Source organism: Larus michahellis, chromosome 19, assembly GCF_964199755.1.
Source record: "Larus michahellis chromosome 19, bLarMic1.1, whole genome shotgun sequence".
Classification (NCBI taxonomy): domain Eukaryota; kingdom Metazoa; phylum Chordata; class Aves; order Charadriiformes; family Laridae; genus Larus; species Larus michahellis.
This window is the reverse complement of record NC_133914.1, coordinates 3411387-3438273: the sequence shown is the minus strand read 5'-3', so window position 1 is coordinate 3438273 and position 26887 is coordinate 3411387. Positions and strand designations below refer to the sequence as shown.

Sequence of the window (26887 nt, the reverse complement as noted above, 5' to 3'; positions counted from 1 at the left end):
CAGCAGAAGTTCAGTTCCGCTAAAGACATGACTGAGGGTCTCACAGGACGGGGGATGAAGCTGTGCTTTGCCTCTTGCGAATTCTATTTCTTTCCCCTTCAGCTATTAACAGCCCTCATCTTTTGCTTATGAGTGAGCTCTGCTACTGCCAACTCCATTCACGGAAAAAATAGGCATTACTTTATGTGCCTTTCTTGAGGCTTATAAAGATAAGAAAGTATCTCAATTTCATCTTGTGTTAAGTGCGTCATCTCTTAGATTTCAGCTCCAAATAATTTCATTTTGTGCTGGGATGCCAGCAGTTCTCACAGGCTAGATCACATGAAGCAGGCCACTGTTCACGCGTGATGCCTCTAAAGAATCCACAGCTGTTGAAGCAAGTGATTTGGTAGGGGACACACTTCCCTTGGCTCTAGGAACTACCTCAGTGTCTCAGGAGAGATATCCTTTCTTTTGGTTAAAGCTTGAAGTCCCAGTCACTGGTAGCCTTCAAGAATCCCACATCATCCTCTGGGAACGCTGCTTAAACCCAGGGGTTTGGCCAAATTCCACTTTCAGTAATGTTTATGACACCGACGCTTTTTTCTTTCTTTTTCTGTGCTGTATGTGGCAATGAGTAGCTGTCATGCTCTGTCTCCAAACAGGGACATAATTGAAGCATTTCAGTTATGGGTGATCCTAGATTGTCACACTTCTCATTTGGACAGTACCATATTGGTACACTCATATGACAAAAGTTGTAGCTCTCTGTATGCGTGCTTTTAATTGAGCATAACTTTCCTAGTGCAGCTTAAAATGACAGATGCCAAATTGGGAAAAAACCACCAAACAACTCCTCAGCTAACCGTGTGCATATAAGCATTTAAAGCAGTATTGCTTATACTAGTATAGCCATGTAAAAAATTTCCTATGAGATGCATCCTCAGTTGTTTGTGAAAATCATCAGCTGTCAAATGAATTAATGTTTTACCACATGATGGCACTTCAAAGGTTCACATTAAAAACTGATTTGAGGGAAAAATACAGTTTGCTGAGCATCGTTGTATGTTTTTGAGGGGAAGATAAACACTGGCATGCTAAATGTATTTTCTTCTTGTCTTATAGAATATTATGGAAAGGAGTCAGGATTTGATTCAGAAATATACAGAAGTGAGTAAACGATCGTTGTTATTATTATTTCTTTTATTTTTATAGCCTAAAGCAATCCGATTCTTTTTTTCAGAGCTATAGCTTTTCCTATTAGCCTAACTGCACATGAAAAATGCAAGGCTGAGGTACCACTCTAAATAGATGATAATAAAAATACTACAAGGAGGAAGGCTCTAGGAAGTCTCTTTATCATGCTGACTTTTATTTCGTAGGATCCCTTATGGCCAGAGAAGCGGATTTTGCTTTTCCATTGAAACCCTTATTTTCAAGAGAAAAGGAGCCTTTCACCCTCTCTTGTTACTTCTCTTCTGATTTACTTGAACACCAACGAGACATTATGTGGTTCAGAGATGGTTTGTATGCAACAGATAAGTTTATATACATTTACCTATATGAATATACCATTTGAATTCATTGCTGTGATCCAGTGTTCACAGAGAGAATTAGAATTCAGGATTCTTGAGCTGCTCTCAACTCTTCTCAAGCTACAGACGTTATTATTTAATTTGTATGTTTTCCTCATTTGTAAAAGGATGCTACCACTAATGTTTTGGAGGTAATAACGTATTTCTGCTCGTAAGAATAGTTTAAGAGCTTTAGTTCTATACAGTGAAAGCTCCAAGTGTTTGTTAATTCAATGAAAAGCCAGTGGGTCTCTAGTGAAAAAAACCACCCACCTTTTGGATATTCTGTGTTGTTCTGCTGGCAATCAAGAATGTCGAGCTTAGCCAAACGGGTAATCTTTCTGTGCTATTAAGTTTTGGAAAGGAGAAGCAATGCAATAAGACTGCTCTTGCCATTCCAGCACTTCTGCCAGAATCAGCTGTTAAAATAGCAGGACCTATTGTGTTTTAGTGATTTGAGGAGAATTTGGGCAGAGTTTGTATCTCAGATCTGGTAAATACACACAAAATGCACAGTATGTGCCATTCTATTTTCTTGGTTTTGAGCACCACTTGGACAAAAGATCCTATGTACTGAGCAATAATGTATCCTCAGTTAGAGCTGGCATAATATGTGGCAGACTTCAGAGCATCCGATGACCTGGTGTGAAGAGTACCTTTTACTCACTAATTCATCTGAAGACGCATTTTATTACTCTTTTTCACTTGGACTGCAAGCTCTTCAGGACAAGGACCATGCTTCTTGCTCTGCATTTGTGTACAAAGGGAACAGAGAGGCACAGCAACAAAGTAGGATCAGAGTCCATGACTGTAACGTGGAGGCATAATAATAATATCAGGAGTGTCTTCCAGATCCCTCCCGTCTTGCTCTGTGGGTTTTTTTGCATTTGGAAATACGCCACTCCTGACTCAGCCAGTTCAGTTGGAGATCCTTTACCCCTTCTCATGCTTCACAGGTGAGTTGCTGCAGAACTCTGAAGGTCGGGAACTAAAGCACCAAGACCGGGAGGCTTCTCTGACGGTGTCATGTGCTTACAAAGAAGATGAGGGATTCTACACTGTCCGTGTCCCCTCACTGGATGGATATAAAGAACAGACCACTTATGTGTTTGTTAGAGGTATAAGCAGGATTCTATCCTACTTAGAACAAAAGTTCCTGTTCTAATACCTTGGCATAAAAGAATTCACAACCTCATTCACAAGAAAATATCTCCCAGTTTTGTGCATGGATACAATTATCAAAATGTCCAAATCTTATTTTCAGTAGTGATTTACGTATTAGAAAATAGGACTTGTATTGCTGGGATATAGGCCCTTATACACTTAAAATCAAGCTATTGAATGAAAATTTTGGTACAGAGAAGAAAAAAATCTAGCCACTATCACTGGGTGTTTCTATAGATGCTGCAGCAGAAACAGTTGGTGCACCTGGATCCCCACTCAACGTGAAATGCCATGATGTAAATAAAGATTGCTTGATTCTTTCTTGGGTAGCACCTAGTGATAATGGAGGAAGTCCGATCCTAGGATACTATATTGAAAGGTCTGTATGTTAATCGTCTTTGAGCAAAAAAAAGCTCATGATCATATTGTGGAAAAAACACAAAGGAACTCCATGGGCTGTGTTTCATTTCAGGTGTGTTGCTGGGTCAGAGGATTGGGTCCCATGCAATGAGAAGCCTGTGAAAACCTGCAAATACCCTGTCCTGGGCCTTGATGAAGGCCAGACGTACCAGTTCCGAGTAAAGGCTGTCAATAAAGAGGGCATCAGTCATCCTTCAAAAACCAGTGATCCAGTTACAACATACGACCCCAGCAAGGACAAGAGAGTGACAGGTTTGTACTAAAACCAGGGAAATGGGCTCCTTAAGTACAATGGGAGGCTGCAGGTATAACTGAATGCAGTTTGTCCACACCCTCCCCATTCTCACAAATGTGCCATGCCTTTGCTGTGCCGTGCCTTTGCTGAACCCACCTTAGTACTATTCTGAATGGAAAAAGATCAAAATACCAGTTAGGACATTTTATTGTATGTGTAATGAAATGTATATAATTATGCATATAACGAAATGACGTGGTCCTGTGCTCTGTATTTTTTGACAAGCGCCAAGCATCTTCTCATAGTGGATAACATTGTCCTGTTTGACATTACAGTTATTCCATATGACGATGGCAGGACAATAGAAATTCTCAAGGATGACCTAGAAGGTAAGTTCAAATTTATACCGAGGCATTCTCTCAGAGAGAAACGATTGTTATACAATAATGAGATCTGTAATAACATGACTCTGGAGAAAACACACTTAGGAAAATATATGGTGAAACATCATTGCAAGCTGCATAAGGATCAGAAACTATCCTAAATAGCACAGCCCTTTATAATAATCTTGGTTTGCCTGTATGTCCACGTAGGGTTTAAGTCTCCTCCTTTATATTGAAGAATCTTACTTTATAGTAGGAAAGTGGAATCCATTGTAAAAGAACTTTTTTTTTCCTTCCACATTATAACTAAAGCATAGCCTATTCCGACTTCCCACAGGACATATTAAAACTCCCTTGCCACCCACCAATGTTCATGCAAGTGAGGTCAGAGAAGATTATGTGTCTTTGGCCTGGGATGAACCAGATCCAAGAGGCAGAGAGCCACTGAATTATTATGTGGAAAAGGTAAGAAAATAATATCGCATAGAAGGGAAATCACAGAACAGAATAATTTATTTCTCAGATAGTCTATAGCACAGGCGAGGCTATTCCTTGTGTTGATAACTGGAGAACTACAGGCTCAAAAATGGCTTACTCAGCCTCTCTCCAGCTCTACAGTGACTTGAGCTATGATTCTGACTCTTGACACCAACTCAAGTAGTAATGATTAACAAAGAATAAACAAGTAAGTTTTAAACCACAGAAGAGTAGTAGAGTTTTAACAGGAAGACTGTACCTGCCCTATCGGCCCTTAAGTGTGGAAAAGCTGTGAAGAACTGCACAATAGTTCACTTTCCTGTTCCTCGCTAGTCATTTTGCTGTTTAATTATAATCTTCTACCCATCTCCTTTCATACGTACTCATTTTCCTCCTGCTGTACCATTTCTGCTGCAAAGGGGCCCTCTGTCGCCAAGGAAGAAAAGTTTGGGTATATCAGCAAGAAATACATCATTTATGTTTTGTGTTTGGTTTTTTGTTTGTTGCTTTTTGTTTTGGTTTTCTTTTTTTTTTTAACTGCTTTCTGGTAAAGATCAGGTTTGTTATTGCTCAGGAGGGTTTTAAGCTCAAGTTACAACATGAGTTGTAAATCATCACCTTTTTTGTTACAGTCGATTGCAGGCAGCAACTCCTGGCAAATGGTTAATCTGGATATGCCAGTTAATTCCCCAAGATTTGCACTCTTTGATCTTGTTAAAGGAAAATCATACTGTTTCCGCGTGCGATCTGTTAACAAGTATGGAATCAGTGAGCCATCCCTGCCCAGTAAGCCTGTAACAGCTGGAGCAAAACTGGGTAATTATTTCACTAATATGCTCTACACCAACGATATGGAAAAGGAGATTACTTTGAAAGTAACATGGGGGTTCCCCTTCCCCTCCCTTTCCTTTAAACTTCATGGTATATGATTACACAGCAGTTGCTTTGATATCAGGAAATCTCTTAAAGCCTTAAATCCTTGTTTAATCACTTTGCAGTTGGTCAGTGCAGTGTAAATCTAACAGACCAATGATGGGAGAATTAAATTTAATAAAATAAGAAACAGTTGAAGCCTGTGTTTAATCCAAGTATGCTTCCAGCACTGCGTAAGAGAGTGATTACACAGATCAGTGTTGGAAGGACTGATGCAACTGAAGGAGCCTGTTTCTGGGGGCTTCAGACAGAACTGCGGTCTTCGCAGTGCTGATTTGTTTTGTTTTCTTCCCAGACTGAGCTGACAACAGTAAGAGATGCAAAGATTCATGCCTGTGTTTCCATTATGAAGAGAGATGAGCACTCGCTCTTTCTTTTACTTTTATATTCTCCTATATTAAAACTGGCCAGTGTTCATTCATACTGCCCTTTTTTTCTCAAGAGTGAAGCAGGTCCTATTTCATAGTCAAGTTACGGGAGAGTTACTACGTGAGTCTCCTTTCTCCTCTGCTTCAGAGAAGGTTACGTATGTGTAACTCTTCAGAATCAACGGTCAGTAAGGGAGAGGAGTATGAGATATAGCAAACCCAAACATAAAAATTTAAGCTGTAGACTGGGACAATGTCCATGGTATTTTGCTCTAATTTGAAAATGATGCTCTGGGAAAGGTGAATAAATCAACGGGCCAACTCACTTAAATTAATTTTAAAACCTCCTATTTGTCTCTGTTTTTTTCTTTTTTTAGCTACTCTGCCTCCACCTTCTCAGGTTTTGGCTTTCAGAGACACGAAAACATCTGTTGTTTTGCAATGGGATAAGTTAAAGGATGGTCTGGAGCCTCTTGGTTACTACATATATTGTCGGGAGACTGGGACAGAAGAATGGCAAACTGTCAATAATAAGCCTGTGACATGTAATGAGTGAGTTCAGCTATTATACTCCACTGAGAGAAGACAGGGTGCCAACTTGGATTCTTCTGTTTATGGCTGGAGTCATATTTCAGACAAAAAAAGAACTTCCTTCACAGCACACACATAAGCTTGCACACACACAAACACCACGTCCTCTTTTAGAATTAAGTATTGCTCAAAGTCTCGCTTTTACATCCAAAGCCAGACTGACCACAAAGTCTGTGTGTATCTTCACAGACTCTGGATCTGCAGAAGGTAGATAGACCTTGTGGCACCAGCAGAACCACATTCCTTCTTTTTGCTTGCTTTCCAGTAGAGCAAGTTGGTGTCAATCACGTATAGGATTTATAATACCTCTCTAGCTGTGGGGGTCACATGTCAAGCAGAAAAAGTCCATTAAAAAGTCGTTTATTCTACGGACAATGCCAGCCACAGTGTGTCACCTCTCTATCTGATTTATACTTACCTTACTGTCTGATTTATTGGCAGCCATTTTATGTGACACAGTGCACTTTAATTTGCAATGGCAAATAATTTTTTAAGTAACAATGCCTAATTAAAATGTATTGCTGTCTGTTCAAAAGGCTGTTTACCTGTACTTTGAGCAGTCAAACACAAGCATATTAATTTGCTCTCCTAGATTTACTGTTCCTGGGCTGCAGCCAGGAAAAGAATACGTCTTTTGTGTGAAATCTGTCAGTGAGGCAGGACTAAGCGAAAGCTCACCAGAAACAGATCCTATCGTTGTAAGGCCAGCTATTGGTAAGTAGTAACTTATAGATGCACATACACAGAAAAATTAGATCCCTCAAAAATGTATCCATCATGCATAGCTATTATTACATGTAGTGGTGATAATGTTGAGCAGATAAGCAAAGCAACAGAGAACTGATTTTCTTGCAGCTTCTGACATCAATTACACTTGCCAAGGGTGGACAGAGTTAATTAGCATTTTGACTCAGCAGTGTGTTACATTTTCAGTATTAATTTGGCAGTGGTACAAATGACCATTTTAAGTGCTTAATTATGCTGGTATCTTGAAATCAGCATTGTGAATTTCCCCAGGGCAACTGCAAAATCCTAACAACCACATTAACCAGTATCTAACCCTCATCTCCATTTTACCGACTCACTGCTTACATCTTTTCTGTCACACAAACCATAAAGCAACATGCAAGAAACATCCTGAGACACATCCATGACTTTTGCTGTGGCTTCCAAATAAAAATCTGGTCATTTTCAAATACTTTTACACTGTAAAAATGGTATTAGTGCCTTAACACAAATAGAATCACACCTGATATGAGCACACAGAGATTTCCTCAGCCCGGTTTATCCCGCACCTACATCTCTTTTCCTGATCTCTGGATCCCAAAGCTGCAATGAACAATACTCCATTTTCTCTCTCCCTTTGCTGCGCAGCTTGTCCATCAGCACCACACGGGTTTGTTCTTCTCAACTGTGGGAAGGCTGACATGACCATCGGCTGGAAACCCCCGAAGCGCAAGGGGGGAACAAAGATTCTAGGTTATTTCCTAGATCAGCACGATACATCTGAACTAGACTGGCACGAAGTCAATATTCACCCAATTCCTCAACGAGTTTACACGGTATTCATTTCAGATATAACACTGTCCTTCTTTAATCATGGTGGGAACTGTAGCTATAACAAGGGTTGAGCTGGTTTTCCTCTACTTCCTCTAGTCTAGAACTCTCTTCCTTCCCTCACAAGACTGTGACCATGCAGGGCTGCACTAATAGTATGTTTGCACTTCTGAACCCAAAGGTCAGCAACCTCAAGGAAGGTCACCTGTATGAATTCCGTGCTTGTGCAATGAACATGGCTGGTGTTGGGGAAGTGTCTGAACCCAGCGACTTGTTCAGATGTGAGGAATGGACGATGCCAGAACCAGGTATCTCTCGTGTAAAAACAACAGCCAGAAAAATATCACCAGGTATACTAGTTATCTCCTCACTCCTCTGTGAATCCAAGGGACTTCTGAAAACTATAGATGTGTCTAAGGGTGACTCCCAGTACAGAAAAGCACACAAATATTGCTAGGAAAGTTCAGATTCAGACGTAGGGTATTATTTCTGTGTTACATAGATACAGCACCCAGGTATTTTTAATAGTGTTTCCAGAGAATGAAGACTCTTAACGTATTTGTATATTACACCAAAGGAAATAACGTTAAACCATCTGATGTATGCTTTTTTCTAGAACCTACCTCTACAGTTAATTAGCACAGAAAGCATCCCCTGTAGACCCACTATTCACTTGTTATCTTAAAACTCTGTGCTTTCTGATCTAAAACTCACACAAAGTGCACCCGGTTTCATTTTTTAATGTTACTGTTTGACAGCCTGCTCTTCTCTGAACAGGCCCTCCCTATGATGTGAAGTGCACTGAAGTACGAGACTCATCCCTGACACTACACTGGGAAGCTCCACTGTACACAGGAGCAGGTCCAGTCACAGGGTATTATGTAGACATGTGTGAAGAAGGGTCAGAGGAATGGAATCAAATAAATAAGCAGTCCATAGCCACCACCCACATGAAGGTCTGTATATGCACTTAGTATCCAAGTGTTCCTTCCCATTTACTCTTATGTTAATTTCTGTCACTGTTACCTGCAGGTTTCAGATCTGGTGACAGGGAAATGCTATATTTTCCGAGTAAGAGCACTGAACAAGGCTGGAATTGGACCCCCTTCACTACCCTCAGATCCTGTGGTGGCTAAAACCAAACCTGGTATGAAACTAAAATTGATGAGATTATGGCAGTCTGTAATATTATGATGATCCCGGTAAAAGACTGCTTTATGAAACATCAGCTACATGTTTCATAGCAAGAAACCTCAGTCAAAATAAAGATTAACAAAGCAAACTGCCCAAATTAATTTACTGTTGCTGTACACTCTGGGGTGTTTTTTTGGAGTGTGTTTTTGGCTTTTCTTTTGAGTTAGATGTCCAGAAGCTAAGCCCTGATCTATTTTGGTAAGGAATGTTTTGTGGGTTTTTTTCCTCATACAGGAACAAATGAAATTGAACTTGGGGTTGATGAAGAGGGCTTCATTTATATGGCTTTTGAAGCTCCTGAAAAGAATGACTCCTCTGAATTTATCTGGTCAAAGGACTATGAAGGACCACCAGATGCTGACAGAGTTCAGGTTGAAGAGAAAGGCAATAAGTGAGTATATAATGCACATTGAGAAAATTAATTGTGGACTATCAAATAAAGAACACATTAAACACTGAGAAAAACATGAAGACAAATGCTTCCCTCTCCTTCCAATATTCAGCTAAAATACACATACACTATTGAACTGCAAATCTCTGTCCCTGATTCTCAGCTCTGGTGTCCATGAAATGGGGCATTCAATGCAATCTTCAGGTCACAAAAGGGAAGTGTCTGTCATCATATTGCTAACATTTTTGCCTTGCTCCTCAGTGTCATATATAAATGACAATGAGTACTATACTTGATGTCCTGGGTGTATCGAATGTATTGCATTCTGTTACAGAAGGCATAATTTTTGAGGAAAATATAATTTTTATTATTAATATTTTTATTTCTAAGATCTAAGCTTATACTGAAAGACCCATCAGAAAAGGATCTGGGTATATATTCAGTGGAGGTCACAGATGTAGATGACGATATCTCCGCCAGCTGCACTTTAACAAAAGAAGGTAAAAACTAGTAATTGACAAGAACAAAAAACTACTGAGCCATAATTTTCTAATATTAGATGTTTAGAGTAAAGTTTCTTGTATAGGAACAGTAAGTGACTGATGTCACTTAATGATAGTGGCACCATTACAAAGATGTTTCCCATTCCTTAAAGGCTCAAGGGCAGTTTCATTTACAGTCCGCTAGGAAAAGATTCCATGCTCCTGGAAGGTCATTTTTCCATTACAGTTCAGATTTCACACACAGCTACAGCATCACAGTGATTTAAAACGTCTTTAACATGTTTCTTGAATTGATACAACCAACATTTTATTCAGACATAACTAAGAATTATCTTCACAACCTTTTCTAGTCCTCCCTGCTATTGAATGTTTTGTACTTATCATCTTGTTCTTGACATAAATAAAGCTCATTAACAAATTAAATTAAATCAATACAATTAATTCATTTTGGCTGAGTTGTACTGATCTAAATGACTTGTTATTCTTTGTATTTCAGATCTGGACAAGTTATTGAAACGTAGCCATGAAATCAGGAACCCATGTAAGTTGAACCAGTAGGAAGCCACTACCAGATGTATAGACTCCGAAAGGGGAACCCTGGCATAACCCTGGCTGAGCCGAATTCTGTGGTTTGCCTATGAATTCCCCTCCGTGGTTTGCTTTGTTTTCCAGTGATCAAGCTGATATCTGGGTGGAACATTGATGTTCTGGAGAAAGGAGAAGTGAGGCTATGGTTGGAGGTTGAAAAGCTGTCACCAAATGCAGAGCTGCATTTAATCTTCAATGACAAGGAGCTTACAAGCACTCCAGTATGTTTTGGTTTGTTTTGGTTTTAATTCTGACTTACTTTCCCCCTGCTGAACAGGGAGATAGAGCAAATGGGTACATACCCAGTTTTCTAAATTCCCATCAGATATTTTGATGTGTGTTTTTGGAAGACCCTAGGGCTTGGTTTTCCACTGTGCATAAATAGAAAGCCAAACTGTCTAATTCTCAAGCTGTCCAGCCCTAGGACTGATGCTGTTAGTTAAAGACAGTGTAATATTCCTCAGTGCTATGGCCAGCAAAACCTCCAGTGGTAACTCAGAGAAAAGCCCCTCCTTATCCAGCTTTCCTTTTACCTCCCCCTCTTGACAGGCTGCTGCCGACAATCTTGGCCACAGCAGAGACTTCCTTTTTGTAAGGGAATTTTCTGACAACAAACCTCAGTCATGTGTAATTCATCTGATACTACAAAGGCACCTGTGCAGAAGAGCGAGCTTTGTCTTGGATGAACAAACTCGACTCACTTCAGTGGATGCTAAAAGAAATGCCATCTCTCACAATGAGACAGGGTATTTTTCTCCTGCTTTACCAAGCAAAGCTGCAAGCTTTCCACCCTATCTCTCTGAACTGAATACTGATAAATCTCATGAATTCTAAGAGCAGATGAAAGTGATTTATTTCTTAGTCTGAGGCACTGGAATTAATACCACATCATGTGTTACAGTGCACTCCAACCTTCTGATACATTTAAAAAAAATATTCTAGCCTCGTTCTTGTCTTCCCATATCAAGTTAATATTATAACATTTAAAAAGTATTTGGAATGACAGGACCAGAGGGGAGAACAGTTGAGAATGAAGAACAATATAAATCATTTGCCTGTCAGTTAAATGCAGTGTAGCAATGCCAAGATAACAAAAAGCACAGATATATCAAAGGGGTAGGACTTGGCCAAAGAATTCCAGAGCTGTTATTGCAATGTTGGGGTTTTTTAAAGCAATGTGTAGCAAATTTATTGAAGGCTTTGTCTGTTCTAAGAACTGTCTTTTCTACGCTGGAGAACTGTCACGCACTATTACAAAGTGTTTGTCAAGCTCTTTATAATGATAATATTTGCTTAGAGCAAACAAGGTGGTAAGGCATAATGATGATATTTACGTTTAAGCATCTGGCGGGTTTCGGGGTGTATGTATAAAAGGTTCAGGAGTGCTTGCATGATGTCAAGAGGGTGGCAATATTACTCATCATTGCCCAAATATGCAATTACATGCCACAGATGTGTAATTAAATGCAACACTTCTATTATACTAAAATTCACACAGATTCTGGTAAGCTGAAAAGTCTGTAATATCCAACAAGAAAGAATATATTGTGTTATGTGGTTTTACAGAAACTTTCTCCCAGAGAAAAGTTCTGCTGCAAGCAATTCTACTATAGCTATATATATAAACAAATAATAGATGAATCCCAGAATATAGAATATCAGAGTGCATCAGCTTCATTACTCCTGTAAAATGAGGGAAGTATATAAGGATACATATATAAAAGGACTGTAATGTCTGCATGTTGTAGAAGATGGTATGCCAGGATCTTGGAACAGTTTTGCTGTGGAAAAACTTCTCAGTTTATCATATTTCCTTTGTTTTTCACAGACACATAAAATAAATTTTGTTAAAGGAAAAGGTCTTGTAGAACTGATAATCCAGAATTTCTGTAATGACGATAAAGGGATGTACACAGCCCAGCTGAAAGATGGAAAAGCTAAAAATCAATTCACCCTAGTTCTCGTGGATGAATGTAAGTGGAAATTTGGGATCAAATATAGACTGCCATGCTCAGTGGAAAGTTTTCTCGGCACTTAAGGCCCCAAAGTATTTCCGACAGTTATAATGGCACACTGGGAACTGGGAGAACAAATATTTATTTTACCGCACATTTAAAGTCCAGGAATCATGTAAGAAATTATCTGAATTTCTCTTTAACATAAATTGAAGCTTTTGGTCTTATAAATAGGGTCCTGATGATAAAATGGTCTTCTAAAGCAAAATATCCAGTGGAATGCTTAGGTTTTTTTTTTCAAATGTTTTACATATTATCTTGCCATGGCAAACTGTTTGTGTCTTGTCAGTAAACTCTATGGCATGTATTATTACATGTACTCATTTATCTCAGAACAGGATCAGGTTGAAAATTCAGTATATTTAACAGCTGGTTAATTGCATTAAACTGAATGTAATAAAGAAACCAGTGTCAACTGTACTTGAGGACAAGTCCAAGCAACAAAGCAAATTGAACATGAAACATAAAGGGTCCTTGTATATTAGAACAGAGAGACTTTTTTTAATTAATTAAAAATAGAAAGTAACAAGATTCTAATTCAAATACTTCCCCATAGAATGTTTATCTCTATTTTCAGTTCTTGCAAACAGTTTGCTTTCAAGTGACCTTCTAAAGCTTCCAAACCTTTTGAATGGAAAGTGTCTATAAAATGTCAAGTCTATGTGACACCCTTTACAACTGGTGGAGAAAAACAGGGTTTTATTGAGTGATTCAACACATGCTAAATTCAGAATATAAAATAAGTTTGATGAATTGTGCTCTAAAAGTGCCCATTTTTCTTTACTGACAATGAAGGATGTAGAGATAACTAAAGTTACACGCAGTTGCCTAAAGCAGTGGTAAATTCTATGCTCTCTGCCTTATATGTTTCTTACTTTTTAAAGATTTTAATTTCAGGATTTCTAGCCTACCTTTTTGCATGGTCAAAACTCCTATTTCATTTCCTAAATGCACAACGGTCAGGTCTTCAGAGACTCTTTTAATGAAAATAAATGTTAGGTTCTGAGCAACAAGTACAACGAAAGAATGATAGTACTAAACTGTTCACAGTTCCCAGTGGGTACCAGAGGTAACTCTTGCACTAGAGATGTCTTATAAACAAATATCACAGCTCTAATGATAATACCTTTCATGATCAGAAATTTCTAAAGAGTTATACTGAGAAATAGTGGGGGGGGGGTGTTGACTTTGACCATTGGTGTTCTCACAGGTTTTGATAAAGTTGCAGAGGAGGCTGATGCAAAACGGAGAGAATGGAAGAAAAAGCAGGGTAAGGTTAATGACTTGCCAAAGTTATGCCAACAGGATGGCAAAACCTGAGCAAAGCTATTTCTAAATACTTTTCTTTATCATCTTTTAAATGTGTATTATACAAGATTATTCATACACTAAGATTCCTTAAGATACTCTGCCATGCTCTTAAAAATCAAAATAATTTATTTAAATAGTTTTAGCCATGCTAGCCACAATCCTCAGTATAGATCTTCTCCATCAGTGCTGCAACACTGAACATTTTTGAATTCTGAAAACTGTCCAATCTGAATACATACCATGTAATTAAGATCCACTCACTTTCCTTGCAGAAAACAAGATTCTCTGGATAAATTTAAAAAGAACCATGCGTTCCACTTTCATTTTATCCCTCATCTTATATTAATGAATAAGGAAGTTTATAAAACAGTTTCAGAGAAAAAATACTACAATTTTTGTAGTAGGTGATGCCCTTCTAGCAGGGATAATAACGTTTACTTAATAAAAGTGATACCACACTAGAATATAGGCTCGGTCTCCTGTCTTCAGAGATGCTTAGTATACGGTGAAAGGGTATATGAAGTAATCTGTCCCCTAGTTTACCCTCCCAGAATGAGGAAGAAAATCAGAAAGTATGTAGCTTTTCTATTCTATTGCAATTCACCTGGGAAATACCCATCAACTCCTACACTGGCTTGATGCAAAGTAGAGTCATAAAAGACTGGTTAGGCAGCACCATTAACTACATTTTAAGGTAGTATTCCTCAACAAAGAACAAAGATATGTTACCTAAGGACATTACAAAACCAGCAATAATTATATGCTCTGCAGTGTAGTGCCTATTGCATGCAAAAGTCAGTAGCATGAAGCACTCCCTACAGACCACACTGCGGGGATTCACCGCTAGATGGAGGCGTTTCTGTAGAGAACACTTGAGAGCTGCGGAATTGCATCGCAAAAGACATTTATTTTCTTTTATAGGTCCACATTTTATAGAGAACTTGAAATGGAAGGTTACTGAGAACTGTGAAGTACTCCTTACCTGCAAGGTACATACAGCTATGTGATGCAGCTGCACAGCCTGAATCTCTTTAGCATTTAATTTTAGATGTGAATTTTAAGGGAAGGGTATGAACAGTGCTCATCCAAATGCTTATCTGCAGACCAATGAAAGTTAAGAGACAGTATATCTTGGAGAGATATTTTAATAAAGAAGGAAGTTTCTAATATTCTGGAGCAATCTTCTAATGCAAGTGATGTTTCATATTAGAAAGTCATCCAGGCATTCAGAAATAAAATGCATTTGGAACCTTGACTTCTAAATGTTGACTTCAAACAGGCAACAAATCTGAGAAAGGACACCAGCTTCCAATGGTTCTTCAATAAGAAAGAACGAGCAGGTGGTGTGTTTGATCCACAGACTGGGATCGGAATTCTTCATATTAAAAAGGTGAAAAACATAATGCAACTCAGAGACTTCGGTGATCACATGAAAATGCAAAAAATATGGGTTGATATTATTAACATTCAATGTGTGTTTTGTGTAGTGTCCAAAAAATTAAAGCAATTGAACAAATGCTGAGAAAAGCACAAAAGAAGAAATCATGTAATATAGTCAGATATGAATAAGATGTTTTTCATAAGATGTTTTTAACACTGAGTGGCTGTTAAAAGTTTAACATGTCCTGAGTGGCTAAAAAGAAAATTGTGGGCTTTTCAGGTTTTCTGATCAGGACTGGTTGCCTATTCTGCAGATGAACTTTAGTAACAAAAAAAAAGAAGTTACTGAGCTCATTACAGAATTAACTGATTAACTGAATGAAATTTTATGGCTTGACCTACAGAGAAGGCCAGACAAGCTGATATAATGCCCCCTGTAATCTTAATTCTGCCTCAGAGAGGATACAGCTGAAGAAAGGGAACCTGATGGTGCAGTTAAGAGTTTCAGTGCAATCTCTGCATGGCTAATTTGAATCTTGTTTGGCTTTGATTTTTCATCTTAGTTTAAAACAGACAAATCACCTATAGAAAACAAGTAGACAAATGTATGTGAATGGGAATCTCTGCTCACACAAGTCTGAGGACCAGCAGGAACGCTGCAGGCTGGAAGTCGAGAGCATTGGCAAAGCAACACGAGGAAAACTGATGGAGCAGAGGGCGTTCATCATCACTGAGTCCAAGACGTACCTGTACCGTATGCCACTAAGGACACACAGTGGTACAGGGTGACTGAGGGCAAAAGCTGAGATACTGACTACCCATAACCGACACCACATCAGTTCATATCGAACCAGGGGTCCCTCTTACCTTTCAAAGGAGACTTTGGAGTGAATTGCCTTTTTTTGCCCTCCTTTCTGATCCGTACAGACAAATTCATTGGGAGGGAAGAAGAAAATCTCAGCTTTTCCACCTTTTCCAAATCCTGCCCCATTTAAATTATATGTGACATTTCTGCTGGGGGTGTGTGTGTTTGGGTTTGGGATTTTTTTAAACAAATATTACATATGTACATATGTATTTGCTAGATAACCAAAGCAGATGAGGGCCAATACAAAGCACTTGTTTCAGATGACCGAGGAGAGGACTACACCCAACTTGATCTCACAAAAGGAGGTAAGAGAACCTTGTATCAGGCAATAATAAATATTCACACCCCTGCCTGGGATTCATTTTAGATTGAAAAACAAATTTTATAACTTTCTACCACATTGTTAATTTCTATACTTCCTACATTGTTTTATAGGGATTAAAAACTGCATTAAAAAGTTACTGCTCAAATTTAAAGAGTTTTCTGATCTATTATAACACATATATATATATATATGTGCTGATCATTTTAAAAATCACAAGTATTTCATGTGAGACTGAAGCCATAACATGCACTGTGTAAAACTGCCTCTTACTCTGCAAGAGTTATACAGAGTCCAAGGAACAGAATAAGTTTCCTTTGTAACTGATCTCAGAGCTTTTTTTGCATCTGACCATACTGTACTTCATTTGATAATCCACAGACAACATTTCACTCCTGAACGTTTAGCCAGTCCTCCAAAGCACCAGGAGAACAAACTTCCACTTCCACTCTGCATCCCATCCAGTGAAAAAAATTCGAGGCTGAATTACAATGACAAAATAGCTGTTAAAAACAACATCAAGTGGAAAAATAATTACATGTTACTACAGATTGCTGCCTCACTCTTCAGTGTTCTGAGTACGCTCTGGAAACCGAAAAATAAATATGCAGTTCTGACATTCTAATGTCATTTCCATATATAGTCATTTATCAAGCTATGACTGCATTATAAATTCTGTCAAGCACCACAGTTAAAAGCTCAGTAATGTTTCAGTCACTTCAGCTCAGCATCAATCAGAAGTTTCTGCTTGCCAAGATTAAATCCTGCCCTGGCATCTGGAATCTATCATTTAAACCTGACACATAAATCTGCTTTCTGTGAGGCAGTCTGTTGCATATGTTGAGTGCTAAGGAAGATAGAGGCATCTAAATTTAGTAAGAAATGCCTGGCATCTAAAAACAATTGAGTCAGTGGCAAAAACTCTATTCTGAGTAAGCTTTGCAACAGAAGAAGACAACAACTAACTACTAGATATAATACACTCTAAACATAATGAAATTAAGTTGGTAGATCAGATTGTGATTTGCTAAATATTGTTATTTGTGGGCACTTAAATCTTTATGTCTTTGCAGCCTTTGAAGACCTTCTCAAGGAGCTATGTAGGATCAGTGGTATGTCATTTTCTCATCAGCTGACATGGTAATAACGTAAGGGGAGAAAGGTGGGGTGCCACGATCAGAACAAACTGCTCAGGAGCTGGCTCTGGGTTTGGATCAAGTACGATACCACCCATTTACTATTCCTGTGGTGTTAGAAGCACCTTCGAACTGTCAAGGAGGATGGTCAGTAAATAAACCCAGGGACATAAAAACCTCTGCACTTACAAATAAATTCTGTGACCCTTATGTGCCAGCAGCCTGCTCCTTGTCACATCACTTGCTATGTGAATTTGGACAAGTTGTACTATTTCGATCTGAGATGTGTATTCCAGACCCAGGTCTCTAGAAGAGATGCTGACATGTTTCTACTGGCTGCTGGCTAAAAGATCCAGGGTCTTCAAGAGGTAGAACACCATCCAGTTTTCAGCTAGCCACATTCTCCAGGAGAAATGATAATAGGTTGCTTGGGCTTTTGTTTGCGTAACGTGTAAAATTGTGCATTCTTGAACATCCTCCTCAATTTCAGTCTTTTAACTACACTATTAGCTCTTTCTGCTACACCTCTGAAGATTCAGGCTACTGAAGAAGGCATCAAAATCTACACAGATGTGAAGTACTACACAGACTACATGAAAACAACCTGGTATCACAAGTAAGTCCCCCAAAAGATATTTGAAAGACTTTTGGAGTCCTGTATCCAAGGTGGCTGTAACTGAGCAGTACCTTCAATGGAACTGCTCAGTTACAGCTACCTTGGTTACAGACAGGTAAAGAAATAATTGTTGTCTTTTTCAAATTCTTTATTTCTACTATTTTTTACTTCCCTACACCACTCTATTACCCCACTCTGAATAACAAATATTCCCAAACATTACAAAATTCTTTCCAAACACTAGCTAATTTAGCCTCATATCTTCATAAAATAGAGAAATAGTGTTTTATTAGATACCACCTACACACGTATATAAGGAGGCCAATTTTTAATAATGTTTCAGGGCTAAACATGTACAAATAGTCAACATCTAAATCCTATATAATCTCCTAAATAAGAACTAAGAGTCTTTTGTAGAGTTCTTAGAACTTTGGCAAACTGCCTAAAAACACTGGTAGATGCCCCGTGAGATTTTCAAAAGTGACTCTCCATGAAATTAACAGTGAGGTCCCGTCCCGACTCCCACTCTCTTATTCTAAGCAGTATAAGTCTAAAAAAAGTTAGCACTCTAATTTATACAGCTCTGCTAAATACTGTTGAAATTATATCATTTGTTTACATAGGGAGAAACAACTGGAAAGCCGTGACAGACTGAAAGCTGGGAGCACGATGAATCAGATCTGGCTTCACATACTGAACCCAACAGATGCAGATAAGGGAAAATACACCCTGGAGTTATTTGATGGGAACAACTCTCGCAAACTGTCAACTGACTTGTCTGGACAAGGTAAGCTGAGTCAAACAATACCGTCATAGGAATGAGATACACCCGAGCTGCTTTCCAAGACTCCTTCAAATCATGGGCAGTGATTCCTCTCTCCCTTATTTGAGCTGAAGCTGCGGTTCCATGACAGCACACTATGAAATTGGGTTCAGTGAAGTGCCCTTAGAAGTCAGAGGAAACACAGGGAGAGGAGAAGTCTGCAGCAGAAAGGACTGAAGCCTTTAGGGAGCCTTGCTGCCATAGTGTAAGGCACTCCTGGAGAAAGGATGAGTGGGATGAGCAGCTGCTCCTGGGATGTCTCTGATTCCTCCATAGAACAACAGAGCTTACAGGCAGCACCTTGGAAAAGAGAATGTGGCTTCAAGTTTACAAACACTTTTCCAAACTGTTCAAAGTTGGGCTTTTTTCCCTCCTCTGGACTTCTCTTTGGGAAGGGAGTACTAGATCCCACTTATTTCAGTACCATATAAATAGAGTCATATTTCCTTAAGGCAGATATAGATACTGTCTAGATAATTATATATATCTGTGTGCACAAATACCTGTAATTCCAACACTGATGCATTATGTTAAATTTACTAAATCAAATGCAATAAATGGCAACTTTCCCTAAAACCTTTTCACTGCTTGCAGCCTTTGAAGATGCCCTGGCTGAGCACAGAAGGCTAAAGTAAGTTCCTGCCTAAATATTTTCACAGCTAAATCTATATTGAGTGTCACATTCTGTATTGAGAATACAATGCCTAGTAAATAAAACCACTACAATTTTCTCTCTCTCACTTTCAGGGAAGCAGCAGTAGCAGAAAAGTGTAAGTAAATTAATTACCTTCCTTCTGTGAAACAAAGCCTAATGGTAAGCTGACAAGTAAAACTAAAAGGTCATATTTGTTCATTCCCAGGTCGTGCCAGAGTTGTTCAAGGTCTGCCAGATGTTGCCACTATCATGGAGGATAAGGTAATATTGAGTAACTGTTCATATAATTGGCCCTTGCACAGATACAGAATAACTGATGGGGAGAAAAGTATTTGTTCTCCCCTCCTGTATGTTCCCAGCAGCTTTTCTGAGCTACCACAGTTGCCAGAGGTGTGAAGTGGTACCCTCCACAATATTTCTATCAGCCCCCCTGTATTGTTGATGGTGCTTCCAAACATGCATGTGCTTCTGCATGTACAGGTGCTCTTTGTGACACAGAACCTCTTTCTCGCAGGTTTTGGATGTTACTGCTTCTTAGGTCTGTTTCACAGCCAGACTCTTTCTGTTGTCTTCCCACTTTATAGGCTTAGACTAAGGCCTTTAAGTGCTGGACCTAATTTTCCCATCATATAAACTTGCTGCTTACATTTCTGAGTCACATTCCCCTTTACTGGTACACAGGCAGAATAAAAATTCTGTAAAGCAATTGCAAATTCACCATGTGCCTATTTGAGTATCACTTTATGGTGTAAGAAAGCTATAAAAAGACAGTAGCACAAATATGAATCAGGCCCAGTGAATTCAGTCAGATTAATCCTGATTATACTGGAGTACTGGAGTGTTACCAGGAAAAGGAGTGGTTAGTCCTGGAATCTCACCTATTGAAAATCTAAGAGAATTGATTTTTATTTTTCTTAATTTCTCATCAACTGAATTTCCTTGCTGATTTATACCTTCATAATCTATTTCTGCTACCTGTTTTACCACAGACCCTGTGTTTAACTTGCTGTGTATCTGGAGATCCTTACCCAGAAATCACTTGGTTCAAAAATGAGAAGGTTATCGTCTTTAAAGATCGTTACAAAATGGATGTGAAGGGGACAGTTGTCACAATTACCATAGAGAAAGTCTGCAATGAAGATACAGGAAAATACAGCATCTATGTCAAGAATAAGTATGGTTCTGAAACAGGGCAGGTTACTATCAGTGTCTATAAGCATGGAGAGATACCCATAGGAATGGAAGAAGAGGAAGTCTCAGGTGGGATTATAATGAAAAAGCCTAAATGAATTAGTCAGTTATATCTCATTGAATTTAAAAGGAATTTAACTCCTTTGGATTCCTTTCAGTGTCTCTGCCCTAAAATTCAGGCTCATGTCTCTATTTTTATTTTAGCAATATTTTAGTATTTTTATTTTGGTAGTTGTTAGAAAACAATTCTTCTCTGTGTGTGTGCACACATGTGTGCACGCGTGTGTACACATGCATGTTCACCTTACAGAGAAACTCTTTCCTAGTAAATCTGTGTGGGAAATACCAGAGGATTCCCATATGAAAACCAGGCTTTCAGTGGAGTTTTTTTGTATTAAATCACCACATGTTACTGATTATCTTGTAGCTGACAAATGCTTGTGTGTGTGTGAATTATTAAACTTATACCCTTGGTGGCACCTCAGCACTGCTGTCAAGTACATCCATCTTGAAATCCGTTGGCCAGTGCGTGGGAAATTGGGAATTTTCCTAAGTACCGTGCTGAATCAGGGCCTTGAAGCCTGCACCTTTCCAAACCTAACCCATATGGGAAGAAAACAAGGCAGAGGTATTTTCAAGGCTTGGTTCTTTAGAGTAATACATTCACCTTCTATATATACTGACATGCAGTAATACATTTACACAAAAGGGTTGAGTGAATGTCTACAGAGATGGACTCAGATCCTTCCACCCTACGGAACACACCTATATTCTTTAGAATTAAAGAGATTTTTAGGTTTAGTAGTTATGTTAGATTATTCTGAATGCAGAAAAAAGTGTGGCCTCTCAACTGCTCTGAAGCCACAGCTATGCTCCCAGCTTCTACCGGTAAAACTGTGTCAGTGAGAGATAAAAAAGTGATTGTATTCCTAAAACACCCATCCAGCTTAACACATTTATTCAGCAAAATAGCGTCTTACCTTGCTCCACAAACTAGTATAAACTGTCCTCACAACAGCAGTATTTTTCCCAGTTATTTGAGGGACGCTGCTGTTCCAGTGTCAATATAAATGAGCACAGCAATCCTGTACAGAACTGCCAATCATTTGACTGAAGGCAGTTACATTTCAGACATTAGTTAAATTAAATGTATATATCGTTAAAATCAATAATATTAAAAAGCAAGAGCTTAGCTAATTGTCTAGATTCACCTTACAGTGAGTGAAGAAAAGCAGGCCCTTCTAATGGCATCATTAACATTACTCCATGGTAAAAAAGATCAATCATGTTCTAGAATAACTCCAGTATAAACATGCACCTTTTAGAGCCATTTGTGTTACATCCCATGCATAAATACACCCTTATTCATTATCAGTACCTTGTCCTTGCTACTCGGGTATTAGCATATGTAAATGTAATTACAAAATTCATTCTGTGAATTTTCTTTAAAATTACTTACCAAAAAAAAAGTTGTGAATTTGTAAGAAAAAGTTAAGCATTGGTTTTCTATTTAAATAGAAGAATTACTGACTGGTATGGAGTAATAAAAGTTAACTTAGAAAGGTCATCTACCCCTGGGATACAGGGCTTTATTTGAATTAAGCAATATAATTGCAAGATACATAACCTAATGAATATCTTCCAAAATCAACAGTCGTGCTTGCACAGACAGCAAGGAATATCACCCAATAGCTATAAAGAGTGAGGAATTCCTAGTGGAATTGGTGAGGAAAAAAAAAATACATCCCATTTACTACTTCTATTTCAGTCTCCAAGCAATGTTCCATGTTATATTTTACCTTTAATCTTCTATGCATGCAGTGACTATTTAAAAAAAAACCAAACAAACTGAATTTAATACAGATTTAGATGCACGTTACTGACATCTACTGGATAAAGTCATAACTGACTGTCCCATTCTAACGATTTTCCCTGTCCTCAAGCAATTGGAGGCCCACAATTTTGGAAGAAATACCTGTGGATTTTATTCCCACCGTTTAAGGTCCAAGTGCCCATATTAGAGAATACTGTGATAATTAGGAAGTTCCTGCTGCAAGACAGTAACTACCTCACATCTACTGGAAATTATGCCATTTTATCTGAAGAATTCTGTCCAAAACACAGAAAATGTATTAAACATTGAAGTTGTGAATAAAAAGAAAATAAATTAATCCATGCAGCACTTTACAACAATTATGAATAATTACCCGAGTTCAGTAACCGACAATAAACATAACATCCCAAACCAGCTGGTCAAGGTAAGACTTTCTACAAAGCAGAATGAACTAGAGGTTATGATCATTAAGAACAAATAAATGATTAATAATTGTTACTTCACGGTTAATAATTAGCCAGTCATCTCACAATTTGGGCTGGCCTTTCCATAAATAGCACCTGAATGACCAGGGAGAGCCCTCGCTTTCCTGCTAGCATCACTGCCCTAAACTGCATTATAACGTCCACCATGGCATTCAATGGAACCTGGCAGGTCTATGCTCAAGAGAACTATGAAGCGTTTCTGAAGGCTCTTGGTAAGTGTCTAGTTACTTTTGAAATAATTTGCTTGGATTGCAACACACACTTTGCATGACATTTTTTATTACTGTATTTCTACGGGGTTTTTCTTTTGTTTGTATGACAAACTACCCCTGCCAGGTAAGTCTGTTATCTCTAATTTGGAAATGAAAAGAAGCTGAAAATCATACAAATAAAAGTAGAAAGGTTACAGATGACCCCCAAATCCCTATCTTAACATTAGATGAGCCCCTCATGAAAGAAGAGGTATATCAGAAATCAACTTGTTTTAATTAACATATAACTTTATAAATACATTTAAGTAGAAACAAGTTGTCAATGACGTATACAGATTTCCAACGCACTATGAGTAGTGCAAGCTCTTTCTACAGCAGTAGTGATTAACATATGTGATAGCTGCTTAGTAACCTGTAAGGAACAGATTTGGTGGTTATGACTTAGTAGGTGCCTACATTAATAAAAATGCACTTACCCTCTTGACAGTCTTGAAAAAATATTCACATTGGGTTATTTAAGAGCGTATAAGAGATAGTCAGTAGAATAAAATTCAGTTACAACTGAAAAGCCTAGTCTGACAGTATGATGCCGGACCCAACCCCTCTACTGCTAAAGATGATTCTCTCAAATCACACTAGAGACACCCCAATAAGGCAGTCTGAGGCTACCTGCACTGTTGCAGCTCTGGCTAGACAGATAACCCTCACCTCCAATCTCCCTGGGAAGAGGTGAGGGAAACAAAATAATACACACATGGTTTTCGTCATGGAGAAATGTCATCATCACATGGCAAGCCAATACTCAAAGAAACAATACATATTCTGACAGAAGATTAATGAATATAATATCAAAATCTATACAGACTAAATGAAATGGAACAATATGCCCATAGAGAAGTGAGGAATCCAAACCAGGATTTGTCTTTTAACTCAGATATCACTTTCTATTATTGGTTTGTATATTTTGCAACTTTATCAGAGAAAAGAATTTTCTATTTCATATCAACAGACTACTTCATAAAATAAAAAGTCCTTTTTTGCTTTTTTTACAGCATTGCCAGATGACCTTATCAAACTCGCCAAAGATATTAAGCCTATTGTTGAAATACAACAAAAAGGGGATGACTTTGTTGTGACATCAAAAACACCCAAGCAATCTGTAACTAACTCGTTTACACTTGGAAAAGAGGCTGACATTACTACTATGGATGGCAGAAAGCTAAAGGTAATATATTTCAGGAACGGGTGCATCTCTTTATTCATCCTTATACTTCAGTTTCTGTGTATGAGTGAAATTTGTACCATTTCCATTAGCATACATTTCTATCATTTTAACAAACAGAAAAGTTTCTTCTAAAACTCTTAGTAAAATGCTGTGGTCTCCCATTTAAATTAGCAGATGTGATTATGAAACATCAGTATCATTTATTTCCTATTTATGTAGTCCTCTACTTATTCTGACTGAATTCCAAAATCTAAATTTTTTTATAATTTTTAAATCTGCTTCAACAGTGTACCGTGAACATGGTAAACGGGAAGCTTGTGTGCAAATCAGAAAAATTCTCTCATGAGCAAGAAATTAAAGGAAGTGAAATGGTGGAGGTAAGTGTTAGAAAATAACGGCACATTAAGAAAAATGCTGAAGGAAAAAAAGTTCTACGTTGATCAGCTCTTAGTGTAGGCTCAATACTTTAAACAAATCCTGGCCCCAAAATTACTACATTACTTGCAGAATTCCTTATGGGTGATTAAACCTGCAGATACAGAATTTTAGTATTTCAAACTAAGCACAGTTCATGGAAAATACTATTACTATCCTTTATTATTCCAGTTTCTTATTAAAACCAATAGTCTTAGATGACTCTCCATTAAACATTGCTCATATATTTAAGGCATCCTGCTCAACAAATCTTTTTATTAATTACTACCCTGGGGCCAATTCTAGGCACTGAAGTGTGAAGGGCTTTAGCTGCTGAATGTGTTGCAGAAAGGCTGCTTATAAATTCCTCTAGATTACTGTAACAGTGTTTCCACCCTTAGCTTTATCCGCAGCATTGGCTCTGGAAAGTAAAGGCTAAGTCAAACCTGAAAATTTACAATATGTGTGTTCCACCTACAATTCTTCAAAGTTCTTTGGTTAGTTTTAAACTGTTTGGTACTGACAAAGAGCTTTTCTTTATGGAGTTAAGTTCATTTGGCTTCTAAGAAGTGTCCACTTGGGTAAAGACTGCTATAAGAGTGACACCTAACTACATTAAAGTTATATGGTTTGGACATACAATGTCCTAAGGTCATTTTGAGTATCTCAAACTACTTTTCTAACAGTAAGGAAGCTAAACACCAGGCAAAAGAACCCATTACTATTTGGGACAGTGGATTTCTGTTACAGGAAGCATATCTTTCTTGTAGTATCTAAGATAGCTCTTAAAACAGAGGGATAAAATGTAGTTGATGATGGCATTTATATTCAGATTTTCCATCTTCAGAACTAGTTCTGTAAAAAAATTTTCCTTGGTATGCATGTTGTACACATATTTATAGGCAGGTACTGTAAATGTATTTTCTTGTTACTTCACATGGAATAAGATGGATTTATACATGAATTACGGAAACTTCTAGCCTTTTAGCTATAAATATATTTCCTAAAGTCTAAATGAAAACCACATTATGAATATTTGTCTTCTACAGACTATGACTTTTGGTGGAGTAACACTTGTCAGAAGAAGCAAGAGAGTTTAAAGACAGATCACCTTCTTTGTGACATCTTTAGATACCTAAAATAAAGCGCAGTTTCCACAAGGTGTGATCTTTGTTATCTGAAAAAACGGTACAGAAGATAATTATGATTTCTACTCTCCTTTCGCACACGCATCACCTCCCATTATTATGAGACTGTGTTTTCCCTGAGTACACTTAGAGATCCCTTCTGTACTCAAAGTGACAGAAGTCTGCCTCCCTGACAACCAAACCTGGACATTAATTAGAACATTATGATTTATGATAATAATCCTTGGAAGCAGACAAAAGCTGATATAAATGCGTCTTGATTTCTTACATAATCAGTAAACATATTCAGCTTTAGTTCCTTTGTCTAATAAAGTTTGGTCTTCTACTAAAAACCCTTTCTCTGTAACTTAGCCAGCAAAGATCAATTAGACATTTATTTAGCTGATCTGCACCACGTGTCTGTAGCAGGAATAGAAACAGTAATATTTTAAAAGCTATGAAGTATTTAACAGCCATAAACAATTACAAAGTAGTAATAGGAATGACTGCTCTTGAACTCAAGTACCAAGAGTACAACTAAACATAAATAAGGCAGTACAAGAGCAAAAGAAATTAAATATTCTTCCAATTTGCAACATACTCCCAATATCTGCTTGTTACAGTTCAAGTTTGTGACGCTCAAGTACAACTAAACCGTTTATGTTCAGATTACATGTCTCTACTAAGTATGAAATGCACAGGGCCCATGCCTATAACCATTTCTCTGTTCAGTGCTCATTAGATGCTACTATTACACTAGCAGTCCTATTTCATACTTATTCAAGTCACTGGAGATTTGTTAGAATTGGTCCTGGGTATAAGACCTCCATGAAAAAAGTTGCTGGACTCATTATGCCATTTAAAAATCTTCATGGGGACATTTTATTCCAATTAAGAGTGCTGAGTCTACATCTTC

At 38.0% G+C, this 26887-nt stretch overlaps 2 protein-coding genes across 2 annotated transcripts in view; both read left to right on the top strand.

The window, feature by feature from the left end:
* Positions 1-21158, top strand: part of MYOM3 (myomesin 3) — a 28796-nt gene extending 7638 nt beyond the window's left edge. The window contains exons 8-37 of the mRNA XM_074563278.1: positions 1105-1149; positions 1362-1502; positions 2510-2671; positions 2955-3096; positions 3190-3389; positions 3708-3761; positions 4093-4220; positions 4865-5048; positions 5911-6085; positions 6717-6838; positions 7499-7686; positions 7863-7989; positions 8459-8637; positions 8714-8828; positions 9110-9266; positions 9657-9766; positions 10266-10310; positions 10442-10578; positions 12186-12330; positions 13583-13642; positions 14605-14672; positions 14963-15073; positions 16149-16236; positions 17327-17365; positions 17900-18005; positions 18629-18792; positions 19423-19459; positions 19576-19598; positions 19689-19744; positions 20473-21158. Coding sequence (XP_074419379.1) covers positions 1105-1149; positions 1362-1502; positions 2510-2671; positions 2955-3096; positions 3190-3389; positions 3708-3761; positions 4093-4220; positions 4865-5048; positions 5911-6085; positions 6717-6838; positions 7499-7686; positions 7863-7989; positions 8459-8637; positions 8714-8828; positions 9110-9266; positions 9657-9766; positions 10266-10310; positions 10442-10578; positions 12186-12330; positions 13583-13642; positions 14605-14672; positions 14963-15073; positions 16149-16236; positions 17327-17365; positions 17900-18005; positions 18629-18792; positions 19423-19459; positions 19576-19598; positions 19689-19744; positions 20473-20772 — 3608 coding nt within the window. The 3' untranslated portion in view covers positions 20773-21158. The remainder of the gene's footprint in view (positions 1-1104; positions 1150-1361; positions 1503-2509; positions 2672-2954; positions 3097-3189; positions 3390-3707; positions 3762-4092; positions 4221-4864; positions 5049-5910; positions 6086-6716; positions 6839-7498; positions 7687-7862; positions 7990-8458; positions 8638-8713; positions 8829-9109; positions 9267-9656; positions 9767-10265; positions 10311-10441; positions 10579-12185; positions 12331-13582; positions 13643-14604; positions 14673-14962; positions 15074-16148; positions 16237-17326; positions 17366-17899; positions 18006-18628; positions 18793-19422; positions 19460-19575; positions 19599-19688; positions 19745-20472) is intronic.
* A 1899-nt stretch (positions 21159-23057) lies between these two features.
* On the top strand, positions 23058-26004 carry LOC141733213 (fatty acid-binding protein, liver). Its single transcript, XM_074563279.1, has 4 exons — positions 23058-23205; positions 24258-24430; positions 24718-24807; positions 25894-26004. Exons 1-4 carry the CDS (start codon positions 23073-23075, stop codon positions 25942-25944), a joined length of 447 nt encoding a protein of 148 aa, XP_074419380.1. The 5' UTR covers positions 23058-23072; the 3' UTR covers positions 25945-26004.
* Positions 26005-26887: the final 883 nt, after the last annotated feature.

Bases quoted from the DNA above. Each gene is read 5' to 3' on its own strand.
- LOC141733213 (XM_074563279.1), top strand. From the start codon at position 23,073: ATGACCAGGGAGAGCCCTCGCTTTCCTGCTAGCATCACTGCCCTAAAC. The intron at 23,206-24,257 runs GTAAGTGTCTAG...CTTTTTTTACAG, and splicing joins AGCGTTTCTGAAGGCTCTTG to CATTGCCAGATGACCTTATC. The intron at 24,431-24,717 runs GTAATATATTTC...CTGCTTCAACAG, and splicing joins TGGATGGCAGAAAGCTAAAG to TGTACCGTGAACATGGTAAA.